Here is a 16,265-nt window from a genome sequence, read left to right on the forward strand (position 1 = left end):
GTACCTGCCCGGCTCCCGCCGCGCCGCCCGCCGGGGACTCCGCTCAGAGGCAAACCGTCCCCGCTGGGGAGATGTTCTACTCGGGGGTCCTGACAGAGCCGAGCAGGAAAGAAGCGGAGATTCGGGAAGCGGCGTCTCTCCGCCAGCAGAGGCGGATGAAGCAGACAGTCCAGTTTATCCACAAGGATTCTGCAGATCTCCTCCCGCTGGACGGGCTGAAGAAGCTGGGGACTTCAAAAGATACCGTAAGGCTTTTACTGTGTTTACTGGAAGGAGGCTTTAGAAGCTGGCAGGACGATGGTTTTCTGTTGTATTTTTTTTTCTTCATTACATTTTTTTCTGTTAGGAGAAGTTGCTTGCTCGTGGAAACTGATTTTTAAAAATAAGGCTTTGTACATTAAAGGAAGGGAGTAGAAATACAATGCTACTTACTACCAGTGTTGCCTTTTGCTGGTAGGTGCTTTCAGATGCCTGGCACTTGGATCTAAGGGCTTTTATTTTTATATTTTTTTTTTTTTTTTACACATCCTTGAAAATGGGATACTGTGATACTGTTTTCAGTACAGACATCTCTGAATGGGAATAAATCAAAATGGCTTCATATAATACTTACATATGTTTGTGATGCCTATATGCACACAACATATAATCATAAAAGATTCGATAAAGTGCAACCACTACTACTTCAAAATGTAAAATTGCCAAGATTATGCTTTGATGAAGGCTTGTGCATATATTAAAAAATTAAGATACATAATTCTAGGTTTAAAATTTACATATGCAATGATCCATGTGATCCTGTAGCTGACATACAGTCATGCCCAGGGGATGGAGAGCATTGCTGTATGCTAATGTCCACAAACGTTTGAGCTTTCTCTAATGGGACATTCTATTTCAATGTAATGTTGAAAGTTGTGATGTAAGGAGCAAAATCTAAAAAATACCTTGTATCTAGGACAGCTCCTTTACTATTTTTGGCCAATTTTTGCCAAGATTGCAAGTTTCTTGCACCTTCTAACACACAATATCTACTTTTTACCATGCTTGATACAGGTTCTTTGAAAAAAGTGAATAATTTTATCTTTAGTGGGGTAGTTTCGTACTGTCACAGCCTTCCTGCTCAGCTGGGTTAGGCTTGGCTCTGCCTGGCTGAGATGAGTGGAATGAGTTGGCTGTTCTTTGCAGTGTGCATGGAAGTGTTTTTTCTGACATCTCGTTTGGCCCTGGTGCTCAGGGCAGAGCGTGGGGCTGTCACCACAGCCCCGGTCACAGAAACATCACCTCAGTTTCCCTCCCTGCTCTTGTGCCCACTGGGGCGGCAGCATCACCCCTGCTGCACCCACAGCCCCTGTGTGGAGGGTCCGTGTGAAGGGATATGCCCAAGCTCTGGAGAGGTCCACAGCTCCTGGTCCCATCCAAGGACAAAAAAAGGGGTGTGGTGTGACAGAGGCGCACCGCCCGCCCCAGCTACCCTGGCTGTGGGGGGCTCTGTGTCCAGGGATGGGGTGAAAACTAAACTGGCATGGGACACCCCACCGCAAAACCATCTTGTCCCTTCACCACAGCGAAGGGTAACAGCAGAGTGGGCACACATGGCCAGGGCTTGCTTTGGCCACAGCCGCCTGCCCCGTGGGGCACAGGGGGATCCCCAGAAGCTGCAGCACTGGCCCGTGCACAGGCCGTTCCGCAGCCCCGGGGCAGATGCCGAGGGTTTCAGAGTCGGGGCAGTGGGTGCTGTTGCAGCAAAGCACTGGTGCCACCAGCACCACCCTGGCCACCCACCTGCCCCCAGGGCAGCAGCCAGCAGCACTGCGGGGGGACCCCGCCTGTCTCCCCGGGCCTTGGCTCTCTGGATGTCACCAGAGCTGTCCTGGGGAGGAGTGGGAGGTCAGGAACCTCCAAGACCGGAGAAGCACCAAGAGCCTCCAAAATGTGCGACCCTCGCCTTGGCATGGCCCCAAGAATTTTTCAGTGTATAGTTCCAGGTTAGAGTGAACTCTTCTAACTCCTCACTCCTCTTACGTATTGGACTTTGTTTGCCTGGTATAAGACCAAACTGTAGCACAGCATACATTCCACTGAACTGGGCAAATGTAGGGCTGGATATACAGAGCAGGAATCATTTCATTTCAATGCCATGCTATTAGCCTCCTCTCCAAAGGCCAGAAAATTGGCACGAGATGGTTGTTAGCTGGGATCTGGGCTTTCTGGCTCTGTAACTGTGCCCCCCTGCCTGATGTGGGCAAGGCGTGCTGGCTGTTAGCAGCACCTCCTCATGCTCTGACACTTCACTCTTGCCCCGAGAGCAGCAGGACTGGTTTGAAGGGGCTTTGCCTGAAAACAAGCTGGGAAACAGTTATAAATAGCAACAAACAACAAAAGAAAGCATTTTTCCCTCCCAAAATGCCCTTAGAGTCTCCTAAGGACACCCAGGTTCTCAGCAGAGCTCTGCGTGTCCCCATGGCCTTGTCTCTTGCTCCTGTAGCTGGTGCAACATTGTGGTGCAGTCCGTTTCCTCCCCTTTCCCACTGTGCACTCCTCAGTTTGTTGTATCTTGGTTAAAATGCAAAACCAGCTGATGTTACACGCACTGTCTTGGTCAGAGCCTTGGCTGCTGCTTCAGCACCCAGGGAGTGCAGAGGAGCAGGGGGCATCTCTTGTTCCACCTCAGCCCCCTGTGACAGGGGCTGACAGTATGAGAGCACTGGCTGCTGGTAGAAGAGTTGAATTTGGATGAAGGATGGGAAGAAGAGAGAGACACTGGTTATTTCTTGGGATAATCTCTGTTGGTGTGTTTAAAACTCTTTATTTTTACTGTCTAGGTACAGAAGAGAGGGCAAGCCTCCTGCAGTGGGCTTGGGGAGGGGGGGAGCTGACATCTTCCCTGACTTTCATCTCCACCTGGGTGATACTGTTATTGATAAGCCTTGTTATCCCCAGATCTAGAAACCAAAATAGTGTGGAACCTGCCAGAGGGATGGATACTGTGAGCTGCAGTGATGTGCTTGCTTAGAAATTAGAGGGGACCAAAACTGGACAGAATTTTGTGTGGTTTTGACAGACAGTGATAAATAGATTCAGCAATAGCTGGTGTGTCCACTGACTTCTTTTAGGTTCCCGCTGTGACTTTTCTAGTGGATTATAGGTTTTTGCAAAGTCTTAGGGATGGAAAGGGAGATATCTTAGGAAAAAAATCCCGATTTATTTTTGTATTGTGCTGAACAATACTAGGAAATTACCTTTTCTTTTATACAATGGTACATAACAATTTTTTTTTTTTATAAAACTTGCAACAGTTTTGTGCGATGCATAGAAAAACAGAACCAGGTAACCTGGGTTACTTCAAACAGTGATCCTGGCTGTGTGGCCAGCCCGTGCAGGAGGCAGAACACGGCTGCCCTCCCCCCACACTGTCACGGGGAGCTTTTCCTCCTCTGCCACCTTCACAGACATGGCCTGCTTGCACTTTCCCAGTAAAATGTGTGGAAATGTCCCCTGGCATATTATCTGTTTATCAACTACATATCCATCACTTGAGTCGTGTGTGTGACTAACATCCCTCACTCTGCTGCACATGAAAGTCAAGGGAAATACAAGTTAAAGGGAACTAATTAATAGCCTGAGACAGGATGGTGCCCCAGGGAGCCTTTTCAGCCCCCTCTTGCTAGATTATTTCTGTATTGGAGCACAGCATAAGCAACATTTGTCTCCCTGAAGGCAGGATCTGCTGCAGCTTCCAGAAGAGCAAGCATCAACAGCAGACAGTCCTGTTTGTGGTGGTCACTCCTGTTTGCTGAGTGCTTGTTTTTTTTCCTTTTGGTAATGGATCCTACATAAGAGTCATAAAACCAGGGCCTGAGAAAACCCACATATGTAGCTGGTTAACAATCCATAGGAGAACTTGTAAAACAAATTTAGGTTTAAAACAAGGGTAGCTGCCAGTTAAAAAGGCAATGATGAGCGTGCTGGTGATTTGCTGTTCTCCAGCCTGTTCTTCCAAACGCATTTGGCAATGTGGCTGAGGCCAGACAGCTCAGATGAGCACCCACACTGCCCTGGGTGATGCCGTGCAGAAATTTCTCTCTGTCCTAGCTGAGCAGGACTGGATGCGAGGAGGTGACCACTGTGTGACAGGCTGTCTTCTGGCCAGCTGGGAACTTCACCCATCTACTTTTCCAGTTCCCTATTCCCTCATTTGTTTTTTTGGATGATGTGCAGAATGAGTGCTCCAGATGTGTGCCTGAGTTCAGGAAAACATAAAGGGTAAGAAGAATGCAAACCCTGGCTTGCACTTTCGCTCAGATGAGGAGCCTTGGAGGTGATTACGGTGCTGCCCGTGCACTGTGGCCTTGGCCTCACGTGAGGGAGCCCACACTTCCAAACTGATTTGCTTGTCCCTCAGCACAGGGTCCGTTACTCAGGGAATCAGTCTGCCTGCCTTTAGTCCAGGTAAGTAATGCTGGTTTCTGCTGTTCAGGCTCCTTGGGAAGGCAGTGGTCACCAGCAGTGCTGGAGCTTTGTTGGTTTTGTACATGAAGGAGGCAGTGCACTGTCAGGTGTGGTTTGCCCCCGTGGCTGGGAGCATGGCTGTGTTATTGCCTGTACACAGGACATGCTCTCTAGTGTGCTGGTCACACAGGGCACCTGCAACCAAAAATGGGCCTGAAATTTTCTTTCCTTTCAAGTCACCATTGTTGTATGCAGAAGTAAGAACACTGAAAAGGGGGGCGGGGAGGGAAGGGAAGGAGTTTACGTGTCCCGGTAACCACTGGTGTTGGCGGCATCTCCCTGATCTCATTCAGGTCCAGTTTAACTGCCTGTGTTATAACTACAGCAGGATCTGAAGCACTAACATGGCTGCAGTTATTTTTGGATGATGGCAAATTGCATTAGCCTTTTGTAAGTGCTGTTATTTATCATGCTGCACAGACCATTTTAAAGACAAGGTGCTGTGCACGAGGATGCTCGCTGGCCAGCTTGGGGAACTATGGCCTCATGTTTTCAAAGTTATCCTGATCCCACTGAAATTCCCTTGGGATGAGGAGGTTTGCTGATTTAGATATCTCTGCAGACACAAATACTTATTTAATGTGAATGCAAAAATTCAGGAATAAGCTAGTAAGAAGGTCTCACTGTAGATAAATTAAAATCATAACGAAAGGGCAGTTATTGGGGGGAGAGATTAGCTAAGCAGAGAAACGAGCAGATAACCAAGCAGAATCACTTCACTTCCAGCCGAGAATGTGCATCCATCCGTGACAAACATAGACAATAAAAAGGTTTTTGGGAAGGCAGCCGGAGGAGATTTTGTGAGGGAACATGCTTCTCACAGAGCAAATGGAAATGACAGAGAAAGTGAGAAGCTGCTGTATAAAGCACTGGGTGTTCCTGGGAGAATACCTACCTCAGATCTTACTTCTGCCCCTCCTCTCCTTTCTCTCCCATGGCATGGCACCCAGGATTGGTCCTATTTACTCACCCTTAGCAGCCAAATACAAATGTAGAGGAGAGAGAGACATAGGGCAATTTTAGACCCAATCCTGATCGAATGGCCAGAGCAGGTCTGACCATAGACACCATCTGTAGCTCTTGCAGCTGTGCCTCGTTCACTTGCATCTGTAAGAGCTAACTCGCAAGACACCCAAATCTGCCTCTTAAATTCTGGGTCAATTTCCACAAAGAGCATGGCCACAGGTGGAGTCTGGGCACAGGTATTTCCTGTGCCAGCAATGCCAATGCTCAGTGAAAGCATCAGTAAGTCCAGACACCTCGTTCATACTGAGCTGGTGCATGTAATTGGAAAGGTAATTTGTTACCTCTTAGCTTTCACATCATTGCAGAATTCCTAATATCATTATCAACCAATGAAGGAAATTAGGGTGAAACATCAGCTTGGAAAAACCTAACTTGTTTTGATACTATATGAAAGCAAATCTTGAACTCGAGTTTGGAAAAAGAAAGGCATTCCTTCAAATTCTGGTTAGTATTTTGAAAGGATTATTCCTTTGCCAATACAAAGTACTTCTCTTTGGCCAGAGCCAGGTAAGCTGGAGCTGGAAGGAAAGCAAACCGATGCAGGCTAGGAAGAGTACATGTGGTCTGGGAATGGGGAAGAGTGAGACTTTGGGGCACTCCTGTCATGAGAACAGCACTGGCACCCCAAGCCAGCTGGCAATGCCGGTCACTTTGTGGCTCTCCTCTGACTTCACCCTGCTGTCCTGTGCATGTGTTTTCTTGAAGCAACCACATAACGTCCTGCAGAAGCGCCTGATGGAGACAAATTTATCAAAATTACGAAGCAGCCGAGGCAGCTGGGCTCCGAAGAGTGATGTCTCAGCACAGACCAACAAGCTGAACCAAACCAAACTGGGCAGCTCAGGGAAAATGGACGATGAGGAGCTCATAGTGGTGAGCTGCCAGGTAATAGTCTCTCCCCAGCCTTCTGGGACTTTTTCCCCCCAGGACTTGCTTCTGACAGCCTCAGGCTGTCCTCTTGTTCTCCATGTTCCCTGATCAGGGTTGCACTCCAGTGGGGCTGTTGCTGCTGTGCGATGCTCTCCCTCTGCAGCTCAGGGCTGCTGTGGCACAGATGCCCACCTGGGTATCACAGAGAAAAGTGATATGATGGGTGCCTTCCTTGGATATCAGGGTGGAGGGAGCAGCCAGGACAGGGCAGCATGCTGAAACACTAAGGATAATTATCCATGAGGAATCTCTGTGCTCACAGTCTACTGGTTTTCCTCAAGTGCCACTCCTCTTCTTTCCCCAAGAGTAATTTCACATTTCTCCCTACTCTCACACTCTTTTGTGTTTTCCCACTCTCCACAATATCCCTTCCTGCCTGGGGCTGTTCCTTCTGCTCTCTGCAGTGGCAGATGCTGCTCTCTTTTGTATTTTCCCACAATATCCCTTCCTGCCTGGGGCTGTTCCTTCTGCTCTCTGCAGTGGCAGATGCTGCTGGGAAGGGCTCAGGACCCAATACCGTGTTGTTTAGTAGCACTATCTTACTCAAAAAGCAGCTCAAGAGCCAGCTCTTGTGTGCCTGGGGTGGACGGGGTGGTACCGTGTGGGCACAGAGCGTGCAGTGGAGCAGAAATGGGCTGGCACAAGGAGTTGTCAGTATTTCATTGCAGACCAGTGTGTGTGTGTGGAGTGGAGATACCAAACACCCTGTGCTCATCCTGCATCCCACACGTCGTCTCCTGTCTCTTGCAGTGTGCAGGGAAGGAGCTGAAGGCCGTGGTGGACACCGGCTCACAGTACAACCTCATGTCGTCTGCCTGCCTGGACAGGCTTGGGTAAATATCCAGCTGCATTTCTGTTTCGTGGGGGCTTGTGGCACCGAGCAGCCCAGGCAGTGCTCCTGGGGCTGGGACTTCACTCATGCCAGCGATAATCATTCTGGAAGGTGCTGCTTTGGGCTTTGTCTGGGCAAGCCCCTGAGCCTCCTATCACAACCAAATCCTGGCTTATTCTTAAATGCCCTTGCAGCGAGCTGAAATAGAAAGCCACTTGTACCAACATATTAATCTTCGAGTAAATCCCTTCAGAGGGTTGGATGCATTCGTATTTTTCATTGCCTGCCTGTTTGTCATTCAATGCCTCATGAAACAGCTGAAATCGCTCCTGACCGTCTGTCTTGCCAGGGCAGGCACGGAGCTGGGTCAGCCCAGCCCACTCCTGCAGATCTCCCCTTAGGAGCAGGGACCTGGCCTCTGGGTGTGCTCCCACAGGCCCCAGCACGGGGGTGAAGCAGCTGTGTGGTTATGTACATGCACATGCTCAGAATCTGGTGTCTGATGGTACTCCCAGTAACAAATTTATCCTGGTTGAAGGGAAAGGAAATGTATTTATGTAGTGTTACAGAGCTGACTGCCAGCCATTTGCAGCAAAACTCCCACTGATCTCTGAGGAGCAGGATCAGACATCAGCACACAGCGTATCAAGGAGACTCTGGCACTTAATTCCCATGGAGTCGTTGTTTTTTATCACTGACTCACAGTCATTATGCAAAGACCAATTGCAGTTGCTCCCTGGGGAACTCCCTTCTTGGTGCAACAGTATTTAGTGGCTGGAAGGTGTCCGTGCTTCCTACAAACTTGTCATGAACTGTGGAACTGCTCAGCCTAGCTTGGGGATGATAACAGTGCACTGGAGGGGTCTCATCCTGTAAGATGCTGTGCTGGCTGCTCAACATGCCTGAGCTGCACAGCGATGCTCTGTGACAGTTCACCTGCTCTCTGTGTTACTGTGTGTCCCCTGCAGTTTTTGCAGCACTGTCCTTCAGCAGTCGTCCCCTTCAGGGTGCTTAAGGTATAGGTTAGACCCAGATTCTGCTCCGAGGTTATGGGGATTTCCTCCTGGTTTGAGTGAGACCAACCACTTCTGTAGCTATCCACCAGAGAGCTGTGGCTAAAAGGCCCATGTCCCTTGGCAGTTGTACCCACTAGTGATGAGTGAGCTCTGGGTGGGACACGGGGCTGGGGCCAGGGGGGTGCATGTGCAGGCAGCATGGCTGGGGGGACCCCATCCCACAGCCAGCCCCGGGGACAGCTGCCTGCGGCTCCTTTGCTGTTTGTGTCTGGGGGAGATGACGGAGCAGGTAACAGCCAGGGTCTGTAACCCTCTCTGATGTGCGGCTCGCTCTGCTGCCACCGCCGTGGGTTCCATGGGACAAGAGCCACTGCTTCAGGATGTTTTACCTCAAAGCAGTCCAGCTTCTGTGGCAATTACAAAACACAAGTTGTGTTTAAATGCAGCCCTGGAAAGCAGAAGGGCAGAGGCGTGCTAGGTGATTTTTGGTTTGTTCCTGCCAGGGCAGGAGGGCCCCGCAGTGTGTTTTGTTGGGTGCTGCTGCCTGCAGCTGAGGCTCAGCAGCTCTGGGGACAGGTCCTGCTGCTGAGGTCTCGGGGGGCTTGGTGCCTAAAAGCAGCCTCAGTGTGGCTGAAGCACAGGCTCAATTCCTCCCTTCTTTTTGAAAAATCTCGTCACGGTGCTATCTGAACTCTTCCCCTCGCCCCTGGGGAAACAGTGGGGTTAGCTCATGGGCTGCTGCAGGGTCAGAAATCCCCTGTGCAGGTGTAGGTGTGGCTGTTCTGTGGGCAGCTCTGGTCACCACACACCGGCCACTTGCCACTTTCAAACCCAGCTCCAAGACGTGTCGCTGCACCTGGCAGCAGCGGCTCTCCTCTCCTCGCAGCAGCCTGGCCAGCTCTCAGCCACCCGTGGCCTATGTGCTAGCTGCCCATCCTTGGGTCTGTCCCAGCTGTGCTGAAGTGCTTCCTCGAAGGTGGTTTTGCTCTGCCCTGCCCCTGCAGCCTGGCTGCAGCCCTGGACACGTCTCGGGAAGCCCTCTGGGTCAGCAGGTGCCAGAGCAAGGAGTCATTCTCAGCTGTATCTCAGCTCTGTTCAGATCCTGGCCCCAGCACCGTGGCCCCTGCCCTGTGGTGGGGACAAACAGGGGGAAATAAAGACCACAAAGTCTTCCTCTGAGTGGATAGAGAAGCCATTGGAGTAGACTGCACTCAAAAAAGCCATCCCAACTTGACTCAGCCTACTCATAATTTGATGTGTTCCCACTGCTTTTTAAGGCCAGTCCCTGATGGAAGCTGCAGGAGGGATCCAGCTCCTTCTCTGCTGCTCCTTGTACCTGTGCTACAATCCCCATTGCAGTCCCAAGGCCTCTGGCTCTGGGAGGGGATGGACAGACAGACACAGTGCTGCTGTGCAGCACTGCACAGCAGAAGGGTACCTCAAATAGCTGAAAAGCAATGCAGCTTTTATCTGAGGCCTGAATGGGATTGATCTGTTCCCATTTCCTCTGAATAAACCCAGCAGCAGCACCTGCTGACAAGCACGGATGGGGTGTGTGGCCTCAGCCATCAGGCATGGGGACACAGTGTCTGTGGCTCCACTGGTGGGAGCTGGAGTGGAGCGTCCCTTCTTTACACTCACCTGCCTTAGAAGCAATTTTAGATTCAGCAGCTTCCCCATGTCTTGAGGAAATGTAGAAAAAAATTCCTCAGGTAAAAAGCAAAACCCAGAAAAGAGCTCTCCTTGAGGCCAGAGCTGATGAGGCCTCAGGGCTGTGTCATGGGTCATACTATGGTCTGATGTGGGTGTAGGCTGTTGGCTGTAGGCAGAGCATCACAGAAAATCTGCCAAGGAAGCAGCTTTCCAGTAACAGTGTGGTAATAGGAGCCAGCTGAGAGCACTTCAGGCGTAAGTACTCTCCAAACACTCCTTGCTGGAGCAGCCAAACTAGGACCCTTTCGTGTCAGAGGCGTTTTCAACGTGCAGGTTGAAGGAGCAGCTCCAAGCACTGCCCGGTGAAGAGGAGCTGGTGTCGCTGCCGCGCGGGGCGAGGCCGGTTGGCCGGGTGGAGTGCCTGCCCCTCGCCGTGGGAGCGCTGCCCGTGCCCTGTGCTGCCCTCGTCCTGGGTGAGTGCCGCCCTCCTGCCCCGGGGCAAAAGGAAGCTTCAGAAACACGTTAAACTTAAAACAGAAATGCTGCTTTTTTGGCAGCAAAAGTCTGTTTGGCCCTTCGGGTGGAGGGCGGGGGGGATGCTGTGTTCAGCAGGGCTGTGCTGGCAGCACCAGGCTCGTGCTCTGCCGTGCCAGTGGAGCAACCACCGTGTCTCCGTGCAGGCACGTCCACCTGCACTCATTTGATGATGTTCCCCTCTGGAGTAACTCACTCCCTTTATAAACAGGGCTTTATTGAGCCATGGAAGAAGGACAGAATCACTGACAAAAATGGGAGAACATTTTGAATGTATAAATCTGTTCCTATTTTTCAGAAGACCATGAGAAACCCTTCTCCATTGGCCTGCAGACACTGAAATCTCTGAAGGTAGGAGTTTTCCGTCAGGGCTTTTACCCACGCCAGGGAGCTGGGACCACTGTGAAATGCACTTTTCCCTCTTACCTAAAGGTATTTATTCTCTAGTGCATCATAAACATGGAGAAGAGCCATCTCGTTCTGGGGAAGACGGACCGGGCAGAAGTCCCGTTTGTGAGCGGTGGTGGCACCGTGGAGGGAGAGCAGTAAGTTGCTGGGGAGGTGGGCTGCCTGTGCACCATGGAGCCCCAGGGTTTTCATCAGCTCACTGAGCTGTAAAGCAGAGTCCCTGCCTATTTCTGCAGCTTTTTTCTGCTTCTGCTGCTTTTTTTCCAGTAAGCATGGTACAGTAAGGGAGATGTCTGAAATGACATGCACTGGGAAATGCCTTAGGAAATGTACTTTTTGGAGGTCACTAGGAAGACTCCTTGAGTGCTGCTTTGAGAGTGTTCCCAAACAAACCTTTTTTTCTGGAAAATATTTGCAAAGCAAGGCAAGTAAACCCACATGAATGTTTTGCAAAGCACAAGAGAGCAGAGAGATCCTGCCTGGAGATAACGGTGTTGGTTCCCCTGCCTGCTCCTGCCAGGTGCTCCCCATGTCCCACACTTTTCAGGCTTTATCTGCCTATGGAAAGAGAAATCTGCTGTGGGCTCTGATATCTCCTGAATGTGCGTGGCTCGTGACGGCTGGCTCTGCAGGCGGGCAGGGCAGTCCCTCTCCTTCCAGGCACTGTGTGGGGGTTCCTCCTTGCCAAGCACTGTGAAAAGGAGGCGTATCATGGGCTCCTGCCTCTGCCTTATCAAACTGGGAGGTACTGGGTGCCTGACAGGGAGATTTGCACTTATGTGGCTCTCCAGCTTCACAGGCAGTGAGAGTGCTCAGCAGTGAGCATTGTGGACACAGCCATCTAAAACGCATCTGCCCACCACATGAGAAAGCATGTGGTGAGTGATGCAGGGTAGCATCTTCTTTAGCTGCCTGTCACAACCAGCCACAGCCGTTTTGGATGTCCTGCAGCCACTCTTCAGCTTGAGTTTGCTGTGCTGGGCACCACCGAGCTTGAGGAGCCTGAGCAGGAGCAAGGAAGAAGCAGACCTTCCTCAGCTATCTGTGTTTGCATTCCTTGGGGAGTACATGAGGGACATACAGACTAGGTCAGGGAGTCAGGATGAGAGCACAGGTGCACCCACCATGTGCCCAGGTGACAGAACAACCACTGGCCACGGGTGCTACCAGCGTGTGAGCCCAGGGACCACCTGGTACAGCACCACGGGGAGGCCGTGCTGAAGCACAAAACCACAGGCTGTTTTCCTGTCTCCTTTGAAAGAGGGATGCAAGAGGAATAGTGTAGTTCTGTCACCACTGCATTATTTCTTGGTGTTTCATTTGAAGACAAATTTTGTGGCTTTTCTTTTCCCCATGAAAAATGCCTTTTTTATTGAGCATCTTTTCCTTCCTGTTTCAGCAGTTCGGAGGAATAAAGAGAAATGAAAACATCATCCCCAAACAAGAGCTTGACATCAAAGAAATCCTGTGCAGCTGTTCCAGATGAAACAGCAGCATGCTGCTTTGAAAACATATATACTAGGCTACAGCTTGAGTAGAGCTAAGTGAAATCCTGTTCAGTAGCCAGTAATTTAGAGATTTTGTCATGTTTATCTATGGGTTTTGAGAAACAAATGTGTGCTTATTTTCTGGAATTTTCTATATAGTGTCCTCTTTATTACAAACAGTTGGGAAAAACTTACGAATTTCTTGTGACAAGAAAAACACTTTTTATAGCAGCCTCATATGAGTAATTGTATTTAGCTGTGATTAGAGGCTATCAGAATGAAATTTTTATTAATGATTTTTCCAGGGGCTAAGCATTTATATTCACTTAATTGATATTGCCACATTCAAATGACCATTAGCAGGAAGTTACAGTAAACTAACAATGCTAATACACCTAGGAATTATAGCTCATCCTGTTAGCATAGTATTCTTGCCATATAATTAAGGATGTAGCTGCTGGCTTGACGAGAAAGAACAATTACAGAATTTTTAATGGGTTATGGGCTTCTCTGCAGTGGCATGGCAGAAGCACAGAAACAGGGTTTGGGGAGGGTTCCTGGGGTGATCCCCTGCAGCCCCCAGCTTGCTGTTGGGTTGGCACCAGCACAGGGACAGCCCATTGTGGTACCGCTGGGACTCAAAACTCCCCAAAGAGGGATCTCTGGGCAGGTCTTGGCTGCCTCTGTAGCAGGAATCACCAGAAAAATTCATCACTGTATTGAGTCAGAAAGCAACAAAGGAGGACAAAAGTATGTTGTCCGTAAAGCAGCAGATAGGGAGCCTCACTGGCCTTTCAGGAACCACATGGCCCCAAGCTGCCCTGGGCTCTCCCCTGCTGCCAGGACTGGTGCCTCTGCCTGCCCCCCAGCACCCCAGCCTGAGGCACCAGCAGCACCCGGGCTGCGCCCCGGGGTGGGCCATCACCTCCAGCCAGGCTTCAGTGTTGCTGCCAGAGATGCCACGTTTTTAGCCTCTGCCTGCCCCCCAGCACCCAGCCTGAGGCACCAGCAGCACCCAGGCTGCGCCCTGGGGTGGGTCATCACCTCCAGCCAGGCTTCTGTGTTGCTGCCAGAGATGCCACGTTTTTCTATACCTATTTGCAAATTGCCTGGGATCCTAAGTACAAACCCAACCTTGATCCCCTCAGGGCAGGTGGGAGCTTCTGCCAGGACAAACATGGCATTCGGTGTTATGGTCCTGTAGCAGCAGCGCTGCTACGTCACCTGCTGCTCACCTGCAGAGCAGAATGGACATAGGGTACTGCCTGTGGGAGCCTGGCCTTCTGCAAAAGCAACTTCCTAGGTTTTTAAAAGCTAATGGGAATTAATTCCTCTCATCTGCTGAAGAGGCAACTCCAAAGTTCAGAATAATATCCCTGTGATGTTGTGCATCTGCTGCTGACTCGTCCCGCTGCAGCCAGACATCGTCGCTGGCATTGCCACTTAAGAACTGTCTTGATGGTCCTGGGCGAGGACCAGTAACTCCTGTCACCTCATGGCCATCAGCCTGGGTCCAGAGCCTGTCCCACGAGCCAGGGTCCTGCCAGCTTTAGCCAGTGTATGCCCAGTAACACCATCTCATGCCTGCCATCCATCTAAGCTGGAGCTTTATCTCCTGCAGTGGGTTTGAACCTCTTTTCAGTATTTGGTATGACTAGAAAATCTGAACAATGCATATCTTGAGCAATTTTCTATTTTGGTGATAAGTTTCAGTGCTTTCTCTACATACAGTATTTTATATAACACAGCTATATATATTTAAAGGGTTGAGCTGCCCAGGGCAGTCCCACAGATGTGTTGTAGAAATATTTCACTCAATATTATATTTATTTCACTATTTTATATGCCATCAGCTTGGTATTTTGGTACCTCGTCCTTTCTGTGCTTATCACTGTGCTAAATGTCAAATTAAATCTAAATAAAGTTACATTGTTATTACTGTTAATTTGCCTGTACCCTCGGTAATGCTGGTTATTTGTTTTCAGTGCACTCTTCTGTTGAGAACAGGAGTTTATTTCACTCATGACTCTGGTGAGACTCCACAGGGCCTTTGTGCTTCTGCTGGGAGTTGCTACTGGACTGTCTGGGGAGTGGCAGTGGAGATGGGTGAACTGGGCAGGCTAGATGGCCCACAGCACTTGTGGTAAAAAGGCAGCATTTGAAATCCCAGCCTTCTGTTGCCAAGAGTCTCCTCCCAAAGGAGGTGTGAGATCCTGCTTGTACTGCTTTGAGTTTTACCCTTTGGAAAGCTGAATTTGCTTCTGCCATGTGTGGCCAGCTCACTGGGGCAATGCCAGGCAGTGCAGGGGAATGTGAAGGTGATTTTGTAAACTTTATGAAGCTAGGAAAAGAAACTAGTCAGAGCAAAAGACAGTTAAGGCATGCGTGCAATAGCTGTGCAGCCATAAAGACAGGGGCAGAAGCCTGAGATCAGGCTCTTCCCCAAAGCTTTGAATGTGGATTTAAGGGCTTGCTGTCTCTGCCCAAGCAGGCTTTAGGCTGCTTCAGCAGTAGATGATCTCTCTCTTAGCAATGAGAAATTATCCTTTTATCCACTCAAAGTCCCACGTCAAAAACCACAGCAGCAATACTCGAAGGTCAGTAGAAGTTGCTCTCCTCAGCACTGGGCTGCCATTTCTGGTGCACGGAAACAAGTTAGACTCCAGCAATAAAGTGAAGAAAAAATAAGCAGAAATGTACAGGCAAAAATAACATCTCATGCTTCCTGGAGCTGCAACAGGTTGCTAGACTTACTCAGACTATTGCTGATGCTAAAGAGCAGAGTCTTAGCACATGCAAATGGAAAATCAATGGGCAAAATTTTGTCTCTTCTGCACAGAGTGGGGCTAGCCCTGCTGCTGGTGGCCTTCCAGAGGTGGCTTCTGTGAGCAGGGTGCTCTGTAAGACAGGACAGCTGTTACAGGAGGCAGGCACTCACCTCAGTCCACAAGGATTATAGACTATAGGAAGTAATGTCAGATCTCTGTATCTACACAAGCACTTGCATGGCCACAGAGGTAAGTGTCAAAGCAGCTGAGTGTTGAAGAGCAGCTCAGCTATCCCTGGGTGCTTGCTCCTGCTTATCTCCAGCACAGGCGTGTGCCCGTGCACCTTTGGCACCTCTTTGACATGAGTCTGCAGGAAGCCTGGGCATGGTCCCACAAGCAGGGGAACTGCTGCCTCTTGGGAGATGGCTCAGTGCAGAGAAGAGGGCAATGCCTGAAATCATCTGGGATGAGGAGGACTTGGGAGACAAAAAGGCGGCAGCAAGCAGATGTTACGAGAAGCCCCTGAGGTGGCAGGAGGTTTTGTTGAATGATTTATGTCCCAGCAGGTGAATGCTGTCATGCTGCTAACACCTCACAGGTGAGGACAAACACCACCCTCCCCAAGCAGCCTAAAGGGGAAGTGAACTAGCTCTTTCTTGGCCAAAGGGCTCCCCAACTCTTGTGCTCATGTAGTCAGCAAAGCATGGTGGGACAAAACAGCCTTGCCCCCTCCAATGTCTTGTCTTCATTTTGGTCATGCCTAAAGCAGGGATGAAACATGTAAAGGGGAAGACATGTACAGGAGGCTTAATGGGTCCACCACAGTGCTTCAGAAGCTGGTGGAACATGGGTCTTGATGCCTGGGCTCCTGCAGTTAAGATGGCTCATGTGATTAAGACATCAATGCTCACTGAAAACTTCAGACATCTGGATAGCTGGTGGAAAGTGGCTGTCAGACTCCCACTTCATGTTTGTATTTCATTGTAAGTGACACTCCCAAGTCCACGGGGGCAGGGGATAGGAAAGGAGGGGCACCCTGGGGCTGTGGAGTGGGGCTCTTTCCACCTTCCACCTTCACCCCCTCCACCTTCCTCTCCACAGG

The 16,265-nt window shown here is 50.1% G+C and overlaps 1 protein-coding gene across 1 annotated transcript; it reads left to right on the plus strand.

Annotated features, from left to right (window-relative positions):
- Window positions 1-71: 71 nt before the first annotated feature.
- NRIP3 (nuclear receptor interacting protein 3) lies at window positions 72-11,045 on the plus strand (the record flags this gene model as incomplete). The annotated part of the gene is made up of 6 exons (XM_008941050.1): window positions 72-245; window positions 6,241-6,420; window positions 7,216-7,298; window positions 10,300-10,439; window positions 10,799-10,851; window positions 10,948-11,045. Coding segments are annotated over exons 1-6 (728 nt in total), but the record flags the coding sequence as incomplete, so codon positions are not given.
- Window positions 11,046-16,265: the final 5,220 nt, after the last annotated feature.

The sequence above is a fragment of the Merops nubicus genome, unplaced genomic scaffold, assembly GCF_000691845.1.
Source record: "Merops nubicus isolate BGI_N331 unplaced genomic scaffold, ASM69184v1 scaffold32905, whole genome shotgun sequence".
Classification (NCBI taxonomy): domain Eukaryota; kingdom Metazoa; phylum Chordata; class Aves; order Coraciiformes; family Meropidae; genus Merops; species Merops nubicus.